Source organism: Lynx rufus, unplaced genomic scaffold (genome assembly GCF_022079265.1).
Source record: "Lynx rufus isolate CCGP_SWC_20201006 ecotype Redwood Valley unplaced genomic scaffold, mLynRuf1.p SCAF_12, whole genome shotgun sequence".
NCBI classification, from domain to species: domain Eukaryota; kingdom Metazoa; phylum Chordata; class Mammalia; order Carnivora; family Felidae; genus Lynx; species Lynx rufus.
This window is the reverse complement of record NW_025814826.1, coordinates 48,054,633-48,076,725: the sequence shown is the minus strand read 5'-3', so window position 1 is coordinate 48,076,725 and position 22,093 is coordinate 48,054,633. Positions and strand designations below refer to the sequence as shown.

General features: G+C 42.4%; 1 protein-coding gene across 1 annotated transcript in view; it reads left to right on the top strand.

Annotated features, from left to right (window-relative positions):
• The first annotated feature begins 9,490 nt into the window (after positions 1 to 9,490).
• The window catches only part of SAMD12 (sterile alpha motif domain containing 12), a 191,850-nt gene continuing 179,247 nt past the window's right edge, over positions 9,491 to 22,093 (top strand). Inside the window, exons 1-2 of the mRNA XM_047073871.1 lie at positions 9,491 to 9,595; positions 14,934 to 15,149. Of these exons, the coding sequence (XP_046929827.1) occupies positions 9,491 to 9,595; positions 14,934 to 15,149 (321 nt within the window). The remainder of the gene's footprint in view (positions 9,596 to 14,933; positions 15,150 to 22,093) is intronic.

Here is a 22,093-nt window from a genome sequence, read left to right as displayed (position 1 = left end):
AGACTTCTGATCCTAATACCAAAACCCCATGCACTCAAAAGCTCCCTGATCATCTTCCTGTCCCATCTCCATAATTTCTTTTCGAATGACCTACTTTTCCTTGTAAATGTTCCAAACTTACCTAATCTGTACCTTCTTTTAAATTGGTCACTCTTGGGGTGCTTGGGTGGCTCAGTTGGTTAAATGTCCAACTTTGGCTCAGATCATGATCTCACGGTTCCTGAGTTCGAGCCCCACGCCCAACTCTGTGCTGACAGCTCAGAGCCTGGAGCCTGCAGCCTGCTTTGGATCTGTGTCTCCCTCTCTCTCTGTCCCTCCCCTGCTCATGCTCTGTCTCTATCTCAAAAATAAATAAAACATTAAAAAAAAAAATTGGTCCCTCTTGCTTGGACACCTTCCTTGATCTTTGGATGCAAAGCTGGCCTTTTCTTCAAAACCTATCAGAAATACCAAGTTCTATGGAGTCTTGCCTGTTCTGTTGTTTTCTTGGAAGTAATCCTTTTCTCAGTTTTTGAACCCTCTCAGCATTACTTTCTCTGCAGCTCATATTCCCAGCTTCCCTTTCTCTCATGCCATCTGCAAGTAACTATGGCTTGCTTATTTTTGGTCAATAGCATAAAAGTACTCAAACCTTTAGCTTTTATAGACAAGTAAAAATTTTTTTTTAATGGAGACACTCACAGTTTATATAACTTTTACTAACATTAAAACTCACGTGAACAGAAACACCACCTCTAATTTCATAAAAATCAGCATTTGACCCCCAAAAATGCAGGGTATGAGAGGACAGGGCTTTATGCTGAAAACTGGCCAATGGAAAACTCCTGAGGCTATCTGGTTTTGTTTTGTTTTGTTTTCCATTTCACAGAGGACCAGTGAAATGTTCATCCTGTATCTGCCCTCTCTGGGTAGACGTTTTCAAGTCACTCTTTTAGTAGACTGAGCTTTGCCAGAGCTGACTTCTCTGATTCCCAGTTTATCTCTATCTCCAAGATAATCTTGGATCTCTAAAAGCTTATAACAATGACAAAAATAACACTGATCTGTGACACAGAAGCAACCAGGCTGGGGAATAAAGATCTGACTCTGTCTGAAATAACTAAACAAATAGTCACTTTTATACACACACACTTCAGATATACTTTTATAAAAGTCAGAGCAATAGACAGGTTCTAAGTGCTGTTCATTCTCAAAGAGCAAAAAATTTATAAAACCCCTAATATGGCATTATATCTTCTTTTGTCTTATCCCTAAAATGTACATATGGTTATTTAAATGACTGAAAAAAATCTTAAAACTATAGAAACGTCCAATTATTTTAGTCAGTTTCTTTTCTTGTTTTTTTTTTCCCCCAGGTAACATTTACAGAACAGAACAAATTGGTTTTAACATTGGGAAGACCCTGATCTTTTAAACTGGCACTATCTAGTAGGACTTTGTGATGATGAATAATGTTCAGTAATCTGTGATGTCAAGCTGCATGGTGTTTTATTCATTTTCTTTGTATACTTGAGAAATTTCAAAGGAGCATTTTTTGAGTCTTCAGCGAGTTGTATATGTATCAATGGCTCTGTTGACCTTTGAGCTCCTTTCCATCTTCACATCACAAGTCTTGAAGATGCTGATTGTCAATCCATAAATTAAGATCCGTCCATTTCCTCCATCATGGCTCTCCTTTCAGATACTATGATCTTTGACTCATGTATCTGTATACACAGGCACGTACATTTAGGAAGATCCAGTGAAACAGTAATAGGGCTGGTTTACCTGGAGTGTTCCTGCAAGTTACCATGAATAGAAAGTGTGAGCAAGCAAGATCGAGTGTGCTCTCACTCCAGCCCCTTGGGGAAGGAAGGGGAAGTCCTATCCTTCATCCTGCCCATCAAGTCCAACGGGAACCTGTTGAGCCTTTTGCATGTTGGTGTGATTTGACACCTGTTTAGTTTCTCCTGAAATAGTCCTTTTTCTTTAGTTGCCAGGATTACTCTTCCCAGAGAATTTTAAGCTTCTCTTCTTCTCTGAAATCATTACCTGAACTTTTGTCCTCCTACACTGACCTGACCCCTGACCAGTCACTTTTTTTTTTCCTTTTTTATTAATGGAGCTGTTCTGCGTGCATGTACTCAGACATATATACCAAGGGTAAAGATACTTCTGATGAAATCAGGATCATTAAGGTGACATTAGCAAGAGCAAAGGATGTAATAAAGCAATAGTTACCATTTGTGGGGCACGTACTGGGTGCCAGGCGCTGGGCACTTTTCTTCTAAAGCTAAATTCTAAAGATGTTACGATTATTCCAATTTCATAGGTAAGTTAACCTTAACCTAAAGCTGAGTAACTTGCCTGAGGCCACACAGCTCAACAGTGGAAGAGCCAGGTTTATTCAACTCCAAAGCCCGTGGTTTTACCAACTAAGCAATAATTAAGGTGTAGAGGGGAAACGGTGTTGTGTGTGATGTACGAATCCTGGTTTTCATGTCTCCTTTTCCATTTTCATGGTGGTCTTAACCAAGTTGCTTAGCATCTCTGTCTTTCCCTCCCTCTCCACCCCCCTCTTTTTTTCTTTTTTGCCCTCCCCTGCACCCCTCCCCACTCAGGGTCAGCTCAGGCTCCTGAGCGTTCCAGGCCAGGGCCTCACCAGTAGACACCGGGGAGGGCTCTGACTGTGCGTGTTTGGTCCCCCAGCATCCTGGCTGGGTTTGGGGAGGGCCCCCTGAGGGTGGTGGTACTGAGCCTGGGGGCAGAGGTGGCAGGCTGGCAGGCCCAGAGTATAGCACATATGGGGGCAATACATACGGGCCAGCACGTGAGTCCAGGCCCGGGTGGGACGAGTCACGCTCAGCCTCTAGCTCTGTCCAGCGAGGGCTGTCCGCTGGTGCTGTGCCCAGTGGGACAAAGAAGGCAGAGGTGGGAGGACACCTGGCCACCCAGACGGAGGTGGAGGCAGCTTCAGTTTTGGCAGTGTGATTTTCCCCAGGCCCCTGAAGCCGTCCCCACAGCCCTGGCAGGGAGAGGGGGCTGGCTAGGCCCTGGCTGGCGAGGGAGCAGCAGCAGCACATCCTACACACGCCTCCCTGGGCCACAGGGGTTGTGGGTGGGGCAGGGAGTGGGGGGACCACTTGCTCATGCAGACATGGGGGTCAGAGCTTAGTGACCGCCCCCACAGCACACACTCACATGTTGAGGCAGCGGGGTGAGACGGTTACTGAGGGCTACGGATGGACTGACCAGGGGCAGGTGAAAGCATCCCTCCTTCTAATTTCTAATACCTTAGCGATAGGGGAGGAAGAGTCCCCCCGTATGTTAATTTGGTGCCACCACTTCCTCCTACCTTCCTGGAATACCAGATTGTAATGTGTAAAGGCTTCCTAAACCATCAGTCACTTCCCCCCCCCCCCCGCCCCCCGTGGTACTGTTTGACAGAGAATGCCGTCAGCTCACCTGTACAAAGTATGTTACAGGGTGCACGTATTTGCTTTTACCTATATCCCTTCATTCCTCAACTCTCTCACTGAAGTTGTTTGTGTATTTGAAAAGCTGTTCTTTTTGCCTTCTGACTACGCCTCCCTCTTTAGTTTCACTTTAGTTTGTTTTTTTCATTCAGGATTGTCACTTTTCAAGTCTGTACTATGTTACATTACTACCATTTTGTTTACTTAACAATTGTTAAAAATGTTAATGCCAAAGACCCCTCCGTTGTGATGGAGGAGGGCACTAAGATAAAAATGGAGATTGATGTTCATTGAACATTTGGCAGATGTCATGTGTCCTGTATCAACATAGCAAGATGTCATGTGTCCTTCATCAATATAGCAAGAAAGTAGAACTTGGACTTGAATCAGTGGGTAGCTGTGTTGGGTGGGGGAGAGGGATATGGATCAAAACAGATGAATCAAAAATCATTTCTCCACTCTATCTAAAAGCATATCTAGTGTCTGTATTGTTTTGTTACATTCTTTAGATGCTTACTGTTGTAGATTAAATAACCTTAGTGTTGAGTTCTGAGTTTTGATACTTGTATATTATACAACCAAAGCAAGATTTAGAACATTTCCATTTGCAAGAAAGGTCCTTCTACTTTTTGCAGTGAAATCTTTGTCTTTTCCATTTGGCTCTTGAACCCATCCGTTGCGCTTTTCCTTTTGGTTATTACATTTTTTAGTTATAAGATTTCCATTGGGTAGTTCTTTATGTCTTCTGTTTCCTGCAACTTTGTTTCTTGGGTGAAGCTTTCTAGTTTCTCATTTGTGGCAGGTGTAATTACTCTTTGAAGATTTTTATCTTGGCTGCTTTCAAATATTTGTCAGATAGTTCTGAGATTTCTGTCATCTTGGTGTTGGCATTTGCTGATTGTCTTTCTCGTTTAGTATGAGATCTTCTTGGTTCTTGGTTATGAGTGCTTTTTTAATCAAAATTTGGACATTTTCATTTTATGAGACTTGATCTTATGTAAAACTTGTTTTAGCTGGCTTTAACATCGCTCTGGCCGGGTATTACCTGGGAGGTGGGGCCTCCTCATTATCACTGGGTGATGGTGAAGAGTCCTGAGTCTCTCCACCAAGCTTCCTCTGACACTATCCCAGGAAGGAGGGGGCAGTCTCATGGCCTGGTGGAAGTGGATGTCCTGCCTCCTCACCTCAGCTCAACTGATGCTGCAAGGGTGGGGAAGTGGCCTTGATAATGGTGGACAGATCAGAAATTGTGGGTTCCCTATGTGGCTTTCTATGACCCCACCCTCTAGGGGGTTTTGGAGTACCTAGGTACAGCCTGGTGAGGGTGGAAGTCTAGGCTCTCCACTCAGCCTTTGCTGATACGGGTGGTTGGGTGACCTTTTTTTTCTGCAATGTAAACTACCTACTTCTGTCTGATACCTGAATCCTCCATCTAAAAGCTTCACAGAAGCTCTGATTATATCTGCTGTTGTATTTTCCTCATGAAAGAGAGGAGTTAACGTTTGTGCCTTACAGCTTGTCCATAGCCTTTCCCTGCTCTGATGTTGACCTATGTAAGTTAAGTGTTGTTTTAATTTCTGTTGTATTGAGATTGCTTAGTCTGTTTATCATGAGTGGGAAGGGTGAAGGTTTGCTGTGGTGATCACACTTAGGTTAGTCTTTGGGTGAGCAGGGTTCCCTTATAGCAAACTGTTTTTATAAAGGTGAAATCATCTCTAAATGAGTGAGCCAGGGTGAGTGTGCTTCATGTGGCTCAGAGGGGGCAGTGTGCTGACCCAGCTGCACGTGGTCTGAATATCTGGCTTGGATGGACAGTCATGAAGGCTCAGCTCCGGTGGCCACGCAGTAGTTATCAGGGCTACCTATGGGCAGACTTCTGACGACAATGGAGTATTCTTTAGGTTCAATCCTTCACGTCTCAGGATATCTGCTCCCATCTCTTCTCATCAGCAGGGTGTCTTTCTCTCCAGCCCCCTCGTAGTAACAGATGGGGAGCCATCTATTACTGGTCAGTTGCAGATTTTTTGGGAACAGACATGTCCTCTTTTAATGCCCTTGAATTACTGGTTTGGAAATTTGTATTTTACCCCTATTCTTTTTGATAGTAGGAAAGGACTTCAACCTGTATGTTGAATGTTAAGCTTCAATATATATTGTAAATATGTTTATATTTTTATTATGTGTAATCCCTATCTCTCTCTCTCTCTCTAAACATATCTATATCTATAGATACAGGTAGAGAGTGAGAATATACCACATTTAGCTGACCAAGGAGAGGTCTGGAAATCCTATTCTCTTTCCACATAGCCTGACCAAAATAATAAAATCAAACATAATTGAGCTCATTTAAATGGCCTGGGAGTGGGGGAGTGCAGCATAAGTAGGTGAGTCCCTCAGACCCATGAGGCTCTTCCTTGATGTTATGATGGAGGGGGCTAGAGTGCTCAGATCCCACTGTCCTCCGGGACATGGGGGCACTCTACCCTAGAACAAGGCTCAGCAAACTGTTTTGGTAAAGGGCCAGCTAGTAAATATTTAATTTTTGCAGTCCGTTTGGTATGTCCCAACTACTCACCTCTACCTCTGCCATCGTACTACAATGGCAGCATAGAAAACATATAAATAAGCATAGCTGTGTTGCAATAAAACTTAACGCTGACATTTGAATTTCATATAATTTTCAAAGATCACAAAACATCCTTTTTAGTTCTTTTTTCCCCCCAACATTTAAAAATGTAAAAACTGTTTTTGACTCATAAGGCATATGTAAACAGACAGTGGGTTGGATTTGGCCCATTGACCCTAGTTTGCTGACCTGCCTTTGTAGATATGTGCTGGACAGGTTCCTTTGCCCAAAGAGACATTGTGCCCTGTCAATTAGCTTAACCCACGGTTGTGCTTCTTGGCACATTCCCATTCATTCCCATTCATTCATGCATAAATTCTTTTTTTTTTTAAATATTTTTAATGTTCATTTTTGAGAGACCCCAAGCACGAGAAGGGGAAGGGCAGAGTGAGAGAGAGAAGGAAACACAAAATCCAAAGCAGGCTCCAGACCCGGAGCTGTTAGCACAGAGTCCGATGTGGTGCTTGAACTCACAAGCTGTGAGATCATGACCTGAGCCGAGGTTGGGCGTTCAACCCACTGAGCCACCCCAGCGTCCAGTGCACACATTCTTATGAGTGATCTAGGCACTTTTCTGGGCACCGGAGGCTCCTCAATGAGTAAGAGTTATGCCCTCAAGTATTCACTGTATCATCTAGATTGATTCTACCTCTGATAACATTTTTCTTGATAACAGCATGTATTCATGTTACATGTATTCATGTATGTGTACCTCCTCCTTGCTAAGGTATTGCTATATTCAGCTTTTGAAGTCATAATGGGAGTTATGAATCCCAGAGCAGAATATTTTGCTAGGATTTCAGTTTTCATTTTTATCCTTTAGGAAGAGCTAAGCAACGATATATTGTTAAAGTGGTATCATGGGTCAGTTTGGAATGGTTCATCTGAAGTCCCAGAAGAGGCCTGATTTGGTGTTGTCACAAGGGATTACTTTTCTCATGTAGTGTCAAGTCCGGAGATAGGTGGTTAAGAACCTAGTTTGAGCCACTCGCTGATGGTAGAGCCTTTGTTGCTCTTAGCCTCTTGGCTTTCATGTTTATAGCCTATGATCTGTAGCAGCTCTAGATACCACCTCTCCATTCAAGGTGACGAGATGGTGAGAAGGGTGATATAAAAATTCGTTCTCTTCTGTCACTTCCAGAACTGCATCTTTACACATCAAACTTCTGCTTTGGCAGAAGTCAGGAGTCTGTTCACAGCTACAGGTAGCTGCAAGGGGGGCGGGGAAATTGAGTGTCTTTGTGGGCACATTCCAAGAGTCTCTAGGAGAACTTTGGGAAGTGTTTCCTACAAAGAGAGGTCTCTTGTGATTACTTGGAGAGGTCCAGATTACTTGTAGAGGGTAGTGCTGTGCTGAATTTGAACTCAGAGTATGATAAGGCACTTCCGTTAATTAAACACACTTAGAGAGTATCTGCTATGTGGTTATAGTATAAGAGTGGTTTGGGGGCGCCTGGGTGGCGCAGTCGGTTAGGCGTCCGACTTCAGCCAGGTCACGATCTCGCGGTCCGTGAGTTCGAGCCCCGCGTCGGGCTCTGGGCTGATGGCTCGGAGCCTGGAGCCTGTTTCCGATTCTGTGTCTGCCTCTCTCTCTGCCCCTCCCGTTCATACTCTGTCTCTCTCTGTCCCAAAAATAAATAAACGTTGAAAAAAAAAAAATTTTAAGAGTGGTTTGAAACAAGGGCTGTGTTTTCCATGAACTTTAGCAAAAGGACATAGAAATGAAATTTCAAATGATCTCCATTCCAATAGATAATGATGGGGATTGAAGTACGTTTGTTTCTAAGGTCATGTGTTTATTTAGCAGCGTTTATTGGATGCCAAATATGTACAGCTGTTTAGTCTCTGCAGGCACACAGACCAGCATGACAGTTTCTCCTCTGAAGAAGGCAGTCAAGAAAATCAGTTTCACATCAGTTGTCTGGTTCTGTGACTTAACATATCTTTGAATTATACAATGAGATAGGAAACAACTTTTATTTGCCTTTTTTGAAAAATAAAAGCTGTAAGTTTTCCTAAGAAGGGAATGGCAGTGAGTAGGATTGAATTGATATCTTTCCACCATACCTCTGCTTATTCTATGAACAGTGATTGAGTACTTACAGTAGGCACTTGGCTAGGCACTCGGTTTGTCAAGCTTTAATGAGCAGTCACTTGCTTCAAGGGGTTCCTAGTCATAGACTAGGCCGACACGTTAATATACTCTTGCGGTGCGTTGTGTATATATACATGGGGTGGCTGGGGGGAGTTAGGAGGGGAGAGAATAAGAAAAAAAGGTGAATTGTCAACATTGCTTAGAGAGGATATAATGGTTGCAAAATCAGTTAAAGCTTCACGATGGGAAGAATAGATTGATTTCCTGAAAGATCATCCATGAAAATAAGCGAAGAGTATATTTTGTACAAAGATCAATTCTGTCAAAGTGGAGAAGCACCAAGCCTCTCAGCTACAGGCAGCATCTGTGTGGTGGTAGAAACCCTTGGTGCAGGATCTGGAGCAGTCTGCTGGACCTTGGGGGTGTTTGCACAGCGTCTCTGTTAACAGCAAAGCCCAAAATAAAGGAACCTTCAGCTTGAATGGGGCTCAGCCCCTTGTTTCACTGCAGAGAGAGAGTGGTGTGGGTGGGAATCGGAAGACCTGGAAGCTGGGTTACTTCTTGGCAAGTAGGATGCACTTGTTCATGCAAGTGGAGCCAGCACATCCCTTGGTTCTCTCGTCATCTTGAGACAAAATGCCTGGCACTTCTCCATAGCCTGTGACTGTGAGCTAGGTCCTGTCAGAATGGGATCTTTCGGAGGTCAGGTCCAGCAGGGTCTAGGCTCACTTCCAGCAATGAAACACCTCTTCTGCTAGTCAGACTGGGGCCCCTTTTTGCAGCATATGCCCTTTCCAGCAAAATTCTAAAGTAATATGATAGTGTTGAGCTATCCGTGTTTTTTTGTTTTGTTTCAAAGAAGACAACATGTTTTGGTTGAAAATCACAATGAACTTACTGAAAAAACTCTAAAACTTGTGAATAAAGTATTTTTGGAGGGGTGCCTGGGTGGTTCAGTTGGTTAAGCGTCCGACTCTTGGTTTCAGCTCAGGTCATGATCTCTGTTTATCGGTTCGAGCCCTGCATCAGGCTCTGTGCTGGCAGCGTGGAGTTTGCTTGGGATCCTCTCTCTCACTCTATCTCTGCCCCTCCCCTGCTCGCTTGGTCTCTCTCAAAATAAATAAAATATCTTTTCTCTTTTCAGCTATGGAGGCAATATGGGGGAATGAGATGAGAGGGAATGAGCTGTTTTTGTTTTTAAATTCTTTTTTGTTCTAGAATATGTGTAGCATAAAATTTATCATTTTAACCCCCTTTCAGCGTATGACTTAGTAGCATTAAGTATATTCACATTGTTGTGCGACTATCACCTCAATGCGTCTCGAGGACCTTTTCATCCCAAAGAGAAACTGGACTAAGCAGCACATCCCCATTCGCCTCTCCTCCAGCTCCTGCTCACCACTGTTTGACTTCATCTGTGTGAACTTGACTACTACAAGTGCCTCGTATAAGTGGTAATCCTACAATATTTGTCCTTTTGTGACCAGCTTATTTTACTTAGCGTGTCTTCAAGGTTCATCCTGTATCAGAATTTCATTTCTTAAAACTGAAAAGTCCACCGTATGACTAAAAACTCCATCGTATGTATCACATTTTCTTTATCCATTCATCAGTGGACATTTGGGTTCTTTCCACCTATTGGCTATTGTGAATAATGTTGCTGTGAACATGGACGTACAAATATCTGTTCAAGTCCCTACTTTCAATTCTTTGGTTGAATTGCCAGATCAGATGGTAATTCTGTGTTGAATATTTTGAAGGAATCCCCAGCTGTTCCCAGCAGCTGCACCATTTTACATTCCCACTAGCAAAGCACAAGGGTACTGGTTTCTGAGGGAATGGGCTTTTCCACACGAGAGACAGATGGTACCTTTGCTCTGGCATCTCAAAACATTGTGAAAACTAATGTCCCTGTTAACTCTTTTAAAGGACTATTTATGAAATCTATTTGGTTTTTAATTCTTGATTTTGAAGAGCTTAGTGTTAGCAACTTTAATGTGAAAATGATTAGGGCGGCCCTGGAAGGAAAGACCACAAACAGCTTTCGATGTCAAATCAGTAACTAGAAATCAGTAAGGCACAGAGTGGTCCGGAAGCCCAGGGAAACAGGAAGAGGGTCTCCAAGCCGACCTGTGAGCTGCTGAGCCCATTAAATTGAGTAAATAACTTGAGTGAAAACAAGAAAGGGCAGTGATAAGGACAGAAAAGAGGACGCAAACAGGGGCACCTTTTACATGATGAACAAAGAAATGGAGGTCACAGCTTGTAAAGAGGCCATTTGAAAGTTGCTTGATTTGTAAATATTAGGGACATGAAATTTCAGGGAAAACAAAGCAAAGCCTGTCAGAAATGGTTTTAAATAAATAAACCCAAGCACAAAACCTAAATCAACTACTGGGTTTGCAGGCGAGGAGGGAACAGCTATGGAGGATTAAAATATTTGTGTGAAGAAGGTGGCTACGTGTGTAGAAAGTCAAAACACCGTAGTCTGCCTCATGTTTATAGTTCTCTTACATTTTGAATGCTAGGTATTTACCAGCCGAGAGAAGTTTCCTTTTGATTTAAGGCAGGGCTGTATAAAGAGAGGAGATTGCTGGTTCATTTAGCAGCTGAATAGATGTTTTTTTTTTTAATTTATTATTTTTTACTGTCTTTATTTTTGAGAGAGTGTGAGTGGGGAAGGGAGGGGGAGAGAGAGGGGAACAGAGAATCCAAAGCAGGCTCCACGCTGTCAGCACAAAGCCCAACGTGGGACTCAAACCCACGAACTACAAGATCGTGACCTGAGCTGAAGTCGGGTGCTCAACCAACTGAGCCACCAGGCACCCCTGAACAAATGTTTCTTTAATGCCTATTATGTGCCAGGTTCTAGACTGGGGAGAGGAGGTCATGGAGGTGACTAAGGGCCTGCCTTGAAGAGCTTGCAGGGGTGGGAGACAAGGTGTACAGATCAGTGAGGTAGACCTCACTACAGCAAGGGAAGTGAAGCACCAGGGCACTGTGTGCATGGACGAAGCATAGCTAAGTGGTTCTTGGTCTGGTATCCAGAAACTCCTAGGCGGCTTTCTAAGGATCCGAGCTGACACATCGGGTGAGTGGACCTAGCCTCCCAAAGGAGGAAGTAAAACTGGGGTGAAGTAGAACCTCTTTCTAGGAGGAGGGACCAGCATGAGCAAAGGTGAAGGAAGTATGAGAGTCCAATTTGGTGGGGGAGGTATTGGGAGAACAGGAAGTACTGGAAACTCCCAGCAAGTCAGTGGTATTCTGAAGCTATAAATTTCAAGGCGGCTGGGGATCAGTCTGGAGAGAAAGATCAAAGCTATATATTTTTCTTCCTCTAATGTCCAAATCCATCCTGTGCTAATCTCTAATCTCCTTTTATAAGAAAAAAAATTTTTAATAGTCATGATTTTAAAATACTGAATATTCGTTGCAATAGGCCATTCTTTGGAGATGGAGAAGCTGATCTGATATTAACAGTAATGAGCCTTCTGCTCTTACAGATTTTGGCTGCTCCATTCTCTTTCTCCATATACCTGAAGTTGGCACTGCTATTGGTTCTCCAGCATCTATTCCGCCCCTGCCTTCTTGAATACTAGCAGTGTGGTTTGAGAAACTGACTCTAGCAGAAGGGTCAGCTGGTTAACAGTGATGCTACCTCCACTGCCAGGGTTTTAGTTCGTTAATAGGTATGTGATTCACCTTGAGCTGATGGGGAAAAAAATGAATATTTGGAAGAGGATTAGGGGAAAGAGAACCAGACAACTGAACTGTCACTATTTCTAGATGAGACCCAGAAGCTTGTAGCTCAAGGTGCCATGAGGGGACTCAGGCTTATGATCTAGGTGATGTTCTGGATAGAAGAATGGCAAGATGAAAGAAAAAAAAAATAATCCTTGATGAATCCTCTGTTGAGCTGGCAAATCCATGAACTCTGAACCTGTACCATTATTGGGCTTCCTTTTCTGAAAGCTAATAATTTTCCTTACTGCTTAACCTGTTTTGGGTTGCTCATCTGAAGCTTGAAATCATCCATATCCTAAATGATGCTTGATCTCTGTGACCTTCAGTAGATACCTGCATGACTTTGTGACTGTGCGCCTTGAGTCTCCTCTCCCTTATCTGTGAAATGAATGTAATTATGTCTTATTGAGTTTTTATGAAGATCATTTGAGATCCGGCATAAAGCCTGAGGGAGGAGGTGTGAACTAATACATGTTGAACATCTATTGTGTACCATGAAATGGGCTGGTTCTTGGCTCTAGGAAGCTTAGAAGCTAGAAGAGAAATTCATATAATTTTCATATTGAAAGGTACAAAGCCACATGCATATGGACCTTTGTATAGTTAGGTAAGGTCATCGATTCAGTATTTGAATACTTACTGTTCCAGGTACAGTGATCTAAAATGGGGTGGAGGCAGGGGATGAGGAAGAGATTAAGGGAAGGCATATCTGAAGTGTTCTTTAAGCCAAAACCTGACAGATGAGTAGGAGTTAGGTGAGGAATAGGGAGAACATTTCAGGCAAAGAAACATTACGTACAAAATCTGAGAAGTGTGAAAGAACTTGATGTGTTCAAGAAGTAGGAAGTGTGAAAAGGAAGTGTGTGGTCAGAGTACAGTGAACGAAGGATAATGTGGGTGATGAAGTTGGAAAGGTAGAAGGGAACAGATAATTCAGAGCCTTGGTGGTCATGTTAAAGACTTTTGAGTGATCTAGATGTAAAATGAAGCCATTGGAAAGTTTTAAGCCAAAGGGTCTCACGATCTGACCTGTACCTTTTTTTTTTTTTTTTTTTTTTTAATTGGGTTTCAGGGCTCAGGCGAGGAAGAGCAGTTAGGCCGGTCAGCATTGTGGGTGAGAGACGTGGGTGGTTCGGACCAGGGTGATGGCAGTGCAGATGGAGCCGCATGGATGGATTTGAGCAGCACTGTGGGTGTAGAGCTTGCTGGACCTGATGAGAGATGGAAAGGATGTGGTAAATCGTGGAGAGAGTCCTGCCAAGGATGACTCTGGTTTCTGTGGAACTGGAAAGGACTGGAAAAGGCATTTTGGGGGGTAGTGGTAGAAAATCCAAGATTCAGTTTTGAACATGTTAAATCTGAGCTATCTGATACACTGGAATTAGGGTGTTGAGCTCCAGTTTCACTTAGGTCTGAAGCTCCTAACAGGTCTATCTAGGCCGTGGTTAAAATTTGGACGTCATCAGCAGGTTGTTGATTGTATCCGAGTGTGGGAATGAATGGCTCCTCTGAAGGAGAGCATGGAGAGCAGGAAGGGAACCCCTGCCTCACTTCTGCGAAGCCAGCCCTCATCTCTCAAGTGTCACATACTCTCTTGGAAGCCTGGTAAGAGGAAGCCCTGACCTGAATGGGGTGTTGAGTAAGGGAAGAATTGTAGAATTGCAGCAGTTGGCTAAAAGGGAAGCATGCTGAGGGGAGCCTGGGTGGCTCAGTCGGTTAAGCGTCTGACTCCTGATTTCTCATGGTTTGTGACATGGAGCCTCACATCGGGCTCTGTGCTGGAATTTTTCTCTCTCTCTCTCCTCTCTCTCTCTTTCTCAAAATAAACCTTTAAAAACCTCTATCTATATATATATATGTGTGTGTGTGTGTGTGTATATATATAAAGGGAAAATATATATATATATATATATATATATATATATATATATATATATATATATATGGGAGGCATGCTGAGAATGGAGGGAAAGTGAAGATATTGAGTAAAAGTCACCAATGAGGTAGAGTCCTGAGTAGGATGGAGGAGTGAAGGTTCTGGCCCTGAATCCTCTGAGGCCAAAGGGAAGGGGATAAGGAATTTAATTAAACTTAAAGGGGTGGAGTCCCAGGGAGGTGAGAGAATTTACTACCAGAAACCTTGAAGCGTGCACGCGTGCGCGCGCACACACACACGTATTGCGTGCACGTGCACATGCACACCAAGCCTCACACATGCTGGATGCTTCGTGGAGGTCATCTGCGGGGAATGTATGGTTCCTGCTATTTCTTTGATGAATGGTGGGTACTTTGGAGGGGCTCAGTAAGTATTTGTTGAATAAATAATTATGCTCAGAAAATGGGCTGTAGATTTTATTTATGGTCCTATCCATGTTAAGATTTGGAGAGGGTAAGGCAGGAAAAATCTAGGCTTGACTCCATTGAACCCTTCACTTTGGTCTTTCCTTCTCTTTCATGTAGCTGCAATAACTGTTCTAAAGTCACCTGTCCTTTTGTTTGCCTCTTCTATTGGACCATAAGATCTTGGAAGGGAACATCTGTCCTATATGAATCCATGTTTCCAGGATCTAATCCAGGGGATGTCTCATGGTACACGCTCAGCAAATAGTTGCACAGTCCATGCAAGCAGGGGTACTTGAGTGGATGCTTGAATAGATTCAGAGGAGGAGGGAACAAGCACCCTTCCAGATGGAGGCAGAGACAAGAAGCTGAACTGCAGGGGTTGAATGAGTTGCACGTGTGGGAGGCAGGAACGAAGTTGCCCGATTTGGTAATCTCATCTGTGATGTGGGCATTAGTAACTTGCTCTAGGTCAAACAACTTGGAACTGATGGTTTCTGGATTTGTGCTGAAATCTTTCTGACTTGAGAGCTCAGGGTTTCCTCTATGCCATGCTCCCTCCTCCCCAGATCATTTCCTATAGTTATCACACCACTTGTAAACTTGCCACTGCTTTGTTCCTTCCCTCTGAGGCCACACGAAATACTGTCTGTCGTGGACGCCTTCTTTGCAGGACTTGTTTTCAGTTATATTTTTTTCCTCTTTGCTAGCTCTCCACTGTGGCTTGAATCCACGGGGTATTGATCATCCTGCCCGTGCCGAAGGTATTAAACTACAGATTGAAGGTGAAGGTGTTGAATCTCAATCCATTAAAAACAAAAATTTTCAGAAGGTGCTTGACCAAAAAGGAACCCCCAAGCGACTGCCAGCAGAAGCTGAGACTGCTAAGGTAGGTAGTAATCCACTAAATTATGGAGATTGTGGAAGCTGCAGCTTTGATACTTTGTGGTCCAGCCACAGAGAACAGATGGTCCTTTCACTCCTTCCCGGTGTATCTTCAGTTAAATGAACACCGACTGCTTCTGGGTTCTAGGCAGTAATGAAAATGTTGACTGCATCCCCTTGGAGTTAAACACGTTTGTGGTCCATGTCCTGCCATGAGTATGGTACAGAATGGGCTATTGAGAAAGATGCCCTGGACTTAAAGGTGAAAGGTGTGTTTGCCAGGCTCACACTTACCATTTTATGAACTTAGGCATGCCATGTGATTATGCAGGCCTTAGATTCTTCTTCTATAGAATGGTATCATAAAAACTCCCTCCACCATGGGTAGAACAGATGAAATAATAGCATGCATTGGAAGGATTGTGCAACAGGTCCAGTGCTGCTTGTGCATGAGGGTCTTTGGCAGACAAACACTGTTAATTAATCACTGATGTTTTATTCAGTATATCCATGTATTCCAGGTACTGTTTTAAGGACTCTTGATATACTGGCCTACTGTGTCCCTATAACAATTCTGTGAGGTAGACCATCATAAACAGAACTCTGATGGAAGATAGAATCATCCTACTTTGTTTTAGGATGCTTAGTTCTTTTTCGTTTTTAGTCTTAAATCTAGGTACATAACATACATACACTGGTAAAATGGGGCTTGGAGGGTAGATGATCCTTTAGTAAGGACCACCTCTTCTAAAGGTTTTCCACAGTGGAACTGGCACTTGATGGATTCTTTGTGTGAAATCAGTGAAGATGCTCGTGTCAAGGGCACAGTTGAAGATGTTCATATTAGTTTGCCCCTTGGAAATTGAAGAAACTAGTCTTCATGTGGTGTTCAGTTTTTCCCTTGTGCATTCTCTGCAGAGGAATTTCCTTTCAAATGTTTGTGTGAATGAATATGTGCGTGCCTTGGAAAGCAAATGTTACAGTCAGCCAAGAAAAACTTGAAGTAGAAAGGTCACTTTGCTGTCCTATAGAAACCAACTCCCTCCCCACCCCAAACGTCTTTCAAAATCAAATGTGAATGTCTCTGCTTTATCCACAGTTGTGAATAACTGCTACTGTTACTTCCCTTCTTTAGTGTAGATAATTAAAACCGATGACCTTAAGTGCATGCCTATGTGTGTTGTAGAGTTGGGAAATGATTAGCAAGGATACTGTAGATATTTGGCACTAGACATTTTAGTGGAAAGAAATTGCATCTCCTAGTAAATTGGTCGATGGTTGAAGTTTGGTTTGTGAGGAGAGTTAGAAATAAGTGAGCCCTGTTATATTTAAACCTCTTCCATCTCTGATGCTACACAGACATCTTGAAAGAGCAAGGGGAAAAAGTGTATGAAGGATCTTCTTTAGGAAGATAAATAGCTTGAGTGGGATCTTTTTAGAAGGATGGTTAAAATATTAAAAAGTAGAGTGGAGGAAAAGAAAATTGCTGGTATTTGTCTGATTTTAATTCAGTTTTAAACATTTCCAGATCATATTGCTGGTCTGTTTTCCAATAAAAAATAAAGTTTTATTTAAATCTGATATGATTTGATTACTTCTGAAGTATTTGGAATATGTGATACTGTAGTAATTCCTGAATTTCACGTTGATAGCATTTGCTTTTGCCTCTAGATCACTTTATATTTGCTTTGCTGAAAGCATACTTCACTGAGAATAGTCTATAATGACCCTTTTCTCAAGCATAGTCCACCTATTGGAAACCAGATTCATTTGAATTATCCAGATCATCTACAGTGTAAGGTGTTAAGGGGATTCTGAGTATTTTCACGTTGACATCATATTTAGAAGTAGACAGACCAGAAGCCTTAGTAGAGCTCAGGCAAGGTATTTATTCCCTTTTTCATGGAGGACCCGAGGACAACTGTGTTTGCTGGGCAGACAGAATTAAAAGTAAGTACCACAATGTGATTACTACAGATGTACAGTGTTACAGACACTGAACCTTCCGTGCCACAGTGTGAACTTATTTTGTGTGTGTACAAACACCTTTAAAGGGTTTTTGTTGCCTTAGAGGGTTATTGGAGTTGCAAGTTTTCTTTTTTTCTTGAGTAAATAATTGAATGTTGGGTAAACTGACCTACTCTAAATAAAAAATCTGTTAGAAATGTATAAATTTAAAGGCACTCAGTAATGTAAATTGGTACAGCTTTTCTGGAGGACAGTCTGATAGTAGCTATCAAAATTTTAAATGTGTGTAACTTCTGAGCCAATAATTCCCTCTAGTAACTTGTCCTAAGAAATAATCATCCAGATGTGCAAAAATGCCTACAGGACAATGGTCACTCTGGCGTGGTTTATAATATGGAAATGTTGGGAACAGCCCAACTGTTCATTCCTAGAATGCTGGCTAAAGGTACTATGTATATTCATGCAAGGGAATAGGATTCTATTCCTCCCTTTATAAGGGTAGAAGAGACCTGTGGATTCATCTTCGTCTCTTCAGTCTGCTGTAACAAAATACCATAGACTAGGTGGCTTATAAACAATAGAAATTTATTTCTCACAGTTTTAGAGGCTGGGAAGTTCAAGATCAAGGTGTCACCAGAATCATTGTCTGATGAGGCCCCACCTCCTGTTCAGATGGCCATTATGTCACTGTGTTACATGGTGGAGAGGGACAAGAGTGCTCTCTGGAGCCTCTTTTAGAGCCCTGATCCCATTTATGAGGACTCCACTGTCATGACCTATGCATGTAAAAGGGCCCCACCTCCCTAATACCATCACAATGGGGGTCAATATAGGAATTTTAGCAGAACATAGACATTCAGTCTACAGCAATATTTATGTGGGAACATGAGTGTGATGATACTTTAAAATGAGGGGAAGAGAAGGACACAGTGTGTATAGCATGTCCCCATTTATGTAAAAATGTCTGTTTCTGAATAAAGACGTCACTGAGTCTGGAAGAGTTTATTGCACAATATGAACAGTGGTTTATATCCGGAGTTGAGATTATGGGGGAAAACCTTCTCTTCACTTCTGTTTTGAGGGTTTTTTTTTTCTTTTGTTTTTTAAAGATATGCATGCTTTTAAGTGTATTGACTTCAAATCCCTTTTCAGATTGCTCTATTAACTTGAGTAGCTCAACTGAAACTTTCCTATTTGAGTCGATATTGTGCCTTTTAGGGTGCTGATTTCCTCCCATGGCTTCCAATTCTTGTTGGTAAGTTATTTGCCAAAGGAGTAAGTTCCTTGGGGGACTTTTTGCCTATATGTGCCTTGAGTTGTGGAGACCATTTGGTGTGGTGCTTTTGTGCTTGTCTCCTGTTGAACTTTTTGAGATGTAACAGCTCTGACCAGTGTTACATTACAGTTCAGTTTGACTTTGCATCCCTTTGCTACTGATTATGCAAATCAGGTGGTCCTCCCCCATCTCCCCATCCCATATGCACTTTCTTGTTTGCAGGCTTCACACGAACCTGGTTCCAGCTTCCTGTCATGCCTGTGGGCCTTGCCACTTGGAGTCTAGCCATGCTGGGTTTGAAACCAATCCCTCCCCATGTCACCTGTCCCAGATCCCAGCAGGCATAGTGACCTTCATGCCACCTCATTGCTGCGGTTTTCTGACACCTAAAAATTTCTCTTCTGTGACTTCAAGCTTGGCTTTACATCAATTTAGAGATTGATTTTCTAGTGCCTTTAAGTTCTAGAACCCAAGGAATGGGAGATTGTAGCATGACATGGTTAATATACCATCTTGACTCTGAAATTTGTGTTACTTTCATAATCTAAAGATACATCTGTCTTTCTGTTTTATGTTCTTGAAATAATTATCTTTTTTGCTTCTCTTAGAATGTGATTTTGGAGCCATTGACTCTAATCCCCAAAAGACTAGGACTCTCATTCCAGAAAGAGGTGGTTTCTGCCAGGAGATGCCTGTAGCTCTTACCATAAGAGAAACCAATGGAGAACCAAGCTCACTTTTTTAAAATTTATTTATTTATTTATTTATTTATTTATTTATTTATTTATTTATTTATTTTTGAGACAGAGAGAGACAGAGCATGAACAGGGGAGGGTCAGAGAGAGGGAGACACAGAATCTGAAACAGGCTCCAGGCTCTGAGCTGTCAGCACAGAGCCCGACCTGGGGCTCGAACTCATGGACCGTGAGATCATGACCTGAGCCGAAGTCAGATGCTTAACCGACTGAGCCACCCAGGCGCCCCCCAAGCTCACTTTTAATTAAGCTTTATAACTGGGCAGCAGTGAGTCTAGTTGGAAAAAAAAAATGGAGCCAACTGAAATGTTGGATCTACAAAAGATACTTAACCAATGTAAATTCTAATTGCTTACGTGCACTTGGGACTCAAGAGAGTACACATGCCATCAGGGCTGCAGTTACAAGTTCAAGATGGGAAAGAAAAAAAAAAGCCATGTTAACGGTTAATTTTATGCTACAGGTGGATTCAAGGCAAGAGATAAGAAGTATAACATTTTTATCTCCTAGGGAGGTGCAAAAATTATAAAGGTACACATATGGGGGAACGTACAGCCACCACAGATGAGAGCCAAGGTGAGGGTCTTAACACAGAGAAGGCACAGCCTCTGTTGTCTATCAACTTATTTTTATTCTTAATCTTTTTACCATTGTAGTCACGGAGGCCCAAGGCCAGCTCCTAGTCCTGCAGACCAGGTATATGCCCACGTAGAAGTTTCCAAGGAGACAGTCCTATGAGAGACCAAGGTCCTTCCTGGAGAGGCCCTGGCCTGAGGTTTGTTCTCCCTTTTCTCACAAGCAGTGGAGATGGAGCAGCCAGAGAGAAGGTGTACCAGTAAAGTAGAACTTGACCTATGTTGTGAAATATGGGTAAAGCTCAAATATGCAGCAGTTAAGAATGGAAGCAATGAAGTCTAAGTACCTTGAGCCAAGGTTTGGCAGCAGACTTCCTCAGGTGTGCTCAGCAGCAGTCTCCTTAGAGTCAAGATTCATGTTTTGGAAACAGGTTAGAACAATACGTTGGAGCCAAGTTTATGAGATGTGAATGCTAGGATGAGGAATGTGAGTTTGTTTTCTGCCTGCACTGCTCAATATGGTAGCCACTAGGCATATATGGCTATTTAAATTTATTAAAACTGAATACAGTAGATCTACTTCCTTGGTCATACCAGCCAAATTTCAAATGGGCCGTTGCCACGTGTCCAGAGGCTATTGTTTTGGATAGCACAGACCTAGAACATCACAGAAACTTCTATCAGCCAGCACTGCCCTGATCTGTAGAAAGCTATTGATGAGACACTTGGGTGGCTCAGTCTGTTAAGCATCTGACTCTTGGTTTCGGTTCAGGTCATGATGTCATGGTTCATGAGATTGAACCCCTTGTCGGGCTTCACGCTGACAGCACGGAGCCTGCTTGGGATTCTCTTCCTCTGTCTCTGCTCCTTCCCAGCTCTCATGCAGGGCATGCCTGTATGCTTGCTCGTGCTCTCTCTTTCTCTAAAAATGAACTTAAAAAAAAAAAAAAGTTACGTAAGTTCTCTGGATACAGGAGTAAAATGAGAAAACAGTATTGTTGACATTGTCTCTAATTCTTGTCCTTGGGTCTTGGAGGACGTGTGCATCAGTCATAAGAAAGGTTGAAATAGGAGTCTGTTTTGAGAATAATGTTCCCAACTGTTCTGATGGTTGCGATTTCCATTTCCATGGCAACTCTGGCTATGGCATAAATCAGCCTATCAGCAGGCAGTATCCTGCCTGTTCCCTGTTGGAATTCTGGGATGTATCCTCACCAGTGGCCTAAACACAGCATTGGGAAATGAGAAACTTTTGCCTTCTAGACTTGATTTTCTAGGTGCTCACAAGGAAACTCCCTTTCTGTGTTCTTATGCCTATAAAATAAGGGTTTCCTACAGTTTGTATTTTTTCTTGCCAATGATTCTAATTTGCTAGAGTCTGTAAAGTGGCACAGAGTGATAATCAAGAGTCTTGGTGGCTTTTTGAAGATGGCATTTTGAGTGTCCCTCATACATGCATGACTACCTTGTATTTTTTTTTTTTAATAAAATACGTATCCCTATTTAGCAGCTAAGAAAACAAAGCGTTCAAATGAGTTGCCAAAACTTAGTTTCTGGCTAACAACTAGAGAAAGATGGCATTCAAGTGTAAGTCAAATGACTCCAAACCCAGGGTTTTTTATTCCCTTGACATTAAATGTACAAACGACTTATTTATTGGAAAAGAAAATATAATCTGTTATACTGAGAATCTGGCCGGCTGGGCTGAAAATGAGGTTAAAAAAACACTGCACGTGATCTGTATTCCTCAGAGAGAAACACAGAAAATCTTGATCTCTGTTTTATATAAGGGAGAAGCAATGCCAGCATCTAAAACAGTGAATAATTGCCTGCATTTGGCTTTGGGATGCATTATGTGAATCTTTGGCAGCAGATAGCCTTTTCTCATTAGGCTAATATTAGATTTAGTTTGTATTTCTTTGGCACCAAGTTAAAGGAGCTGGCCTGGAACTTGGTGCTGGAGGCAGGAGGAGAAAGCTTGGTGCTTTGGATAAGCCACAGGCGGATAAATGAGAGTTGACTGGAGATGGCTGGTGGACGTTTGTAACTCTGAGCAAGAAGCATTCATTTGGGATTAAAACAAAACTAAAAGAATTTTGACTTGGGTTAAAAGGTGAAGGGTGGATTGTACTTAACCTTGATCAAATTACATTGCTCAGCTGCCTCTGAGAAGGTCTATGGCAATTTGGGGATAGAATGATCTAATTCTTGGCTCTCTGTATTTCTTGGCTCTCTGTATTTCTTGGCTTGGGGAGGAAGCATGTCTCCAAAAGAAGCTGCCAATCCAATATAATGTCACCAATGATATGAAAGGACATAATGCATTGGAAATGTAATGAGCACACACTTTAAGAATTGTCAGAAGGGTCAGAAC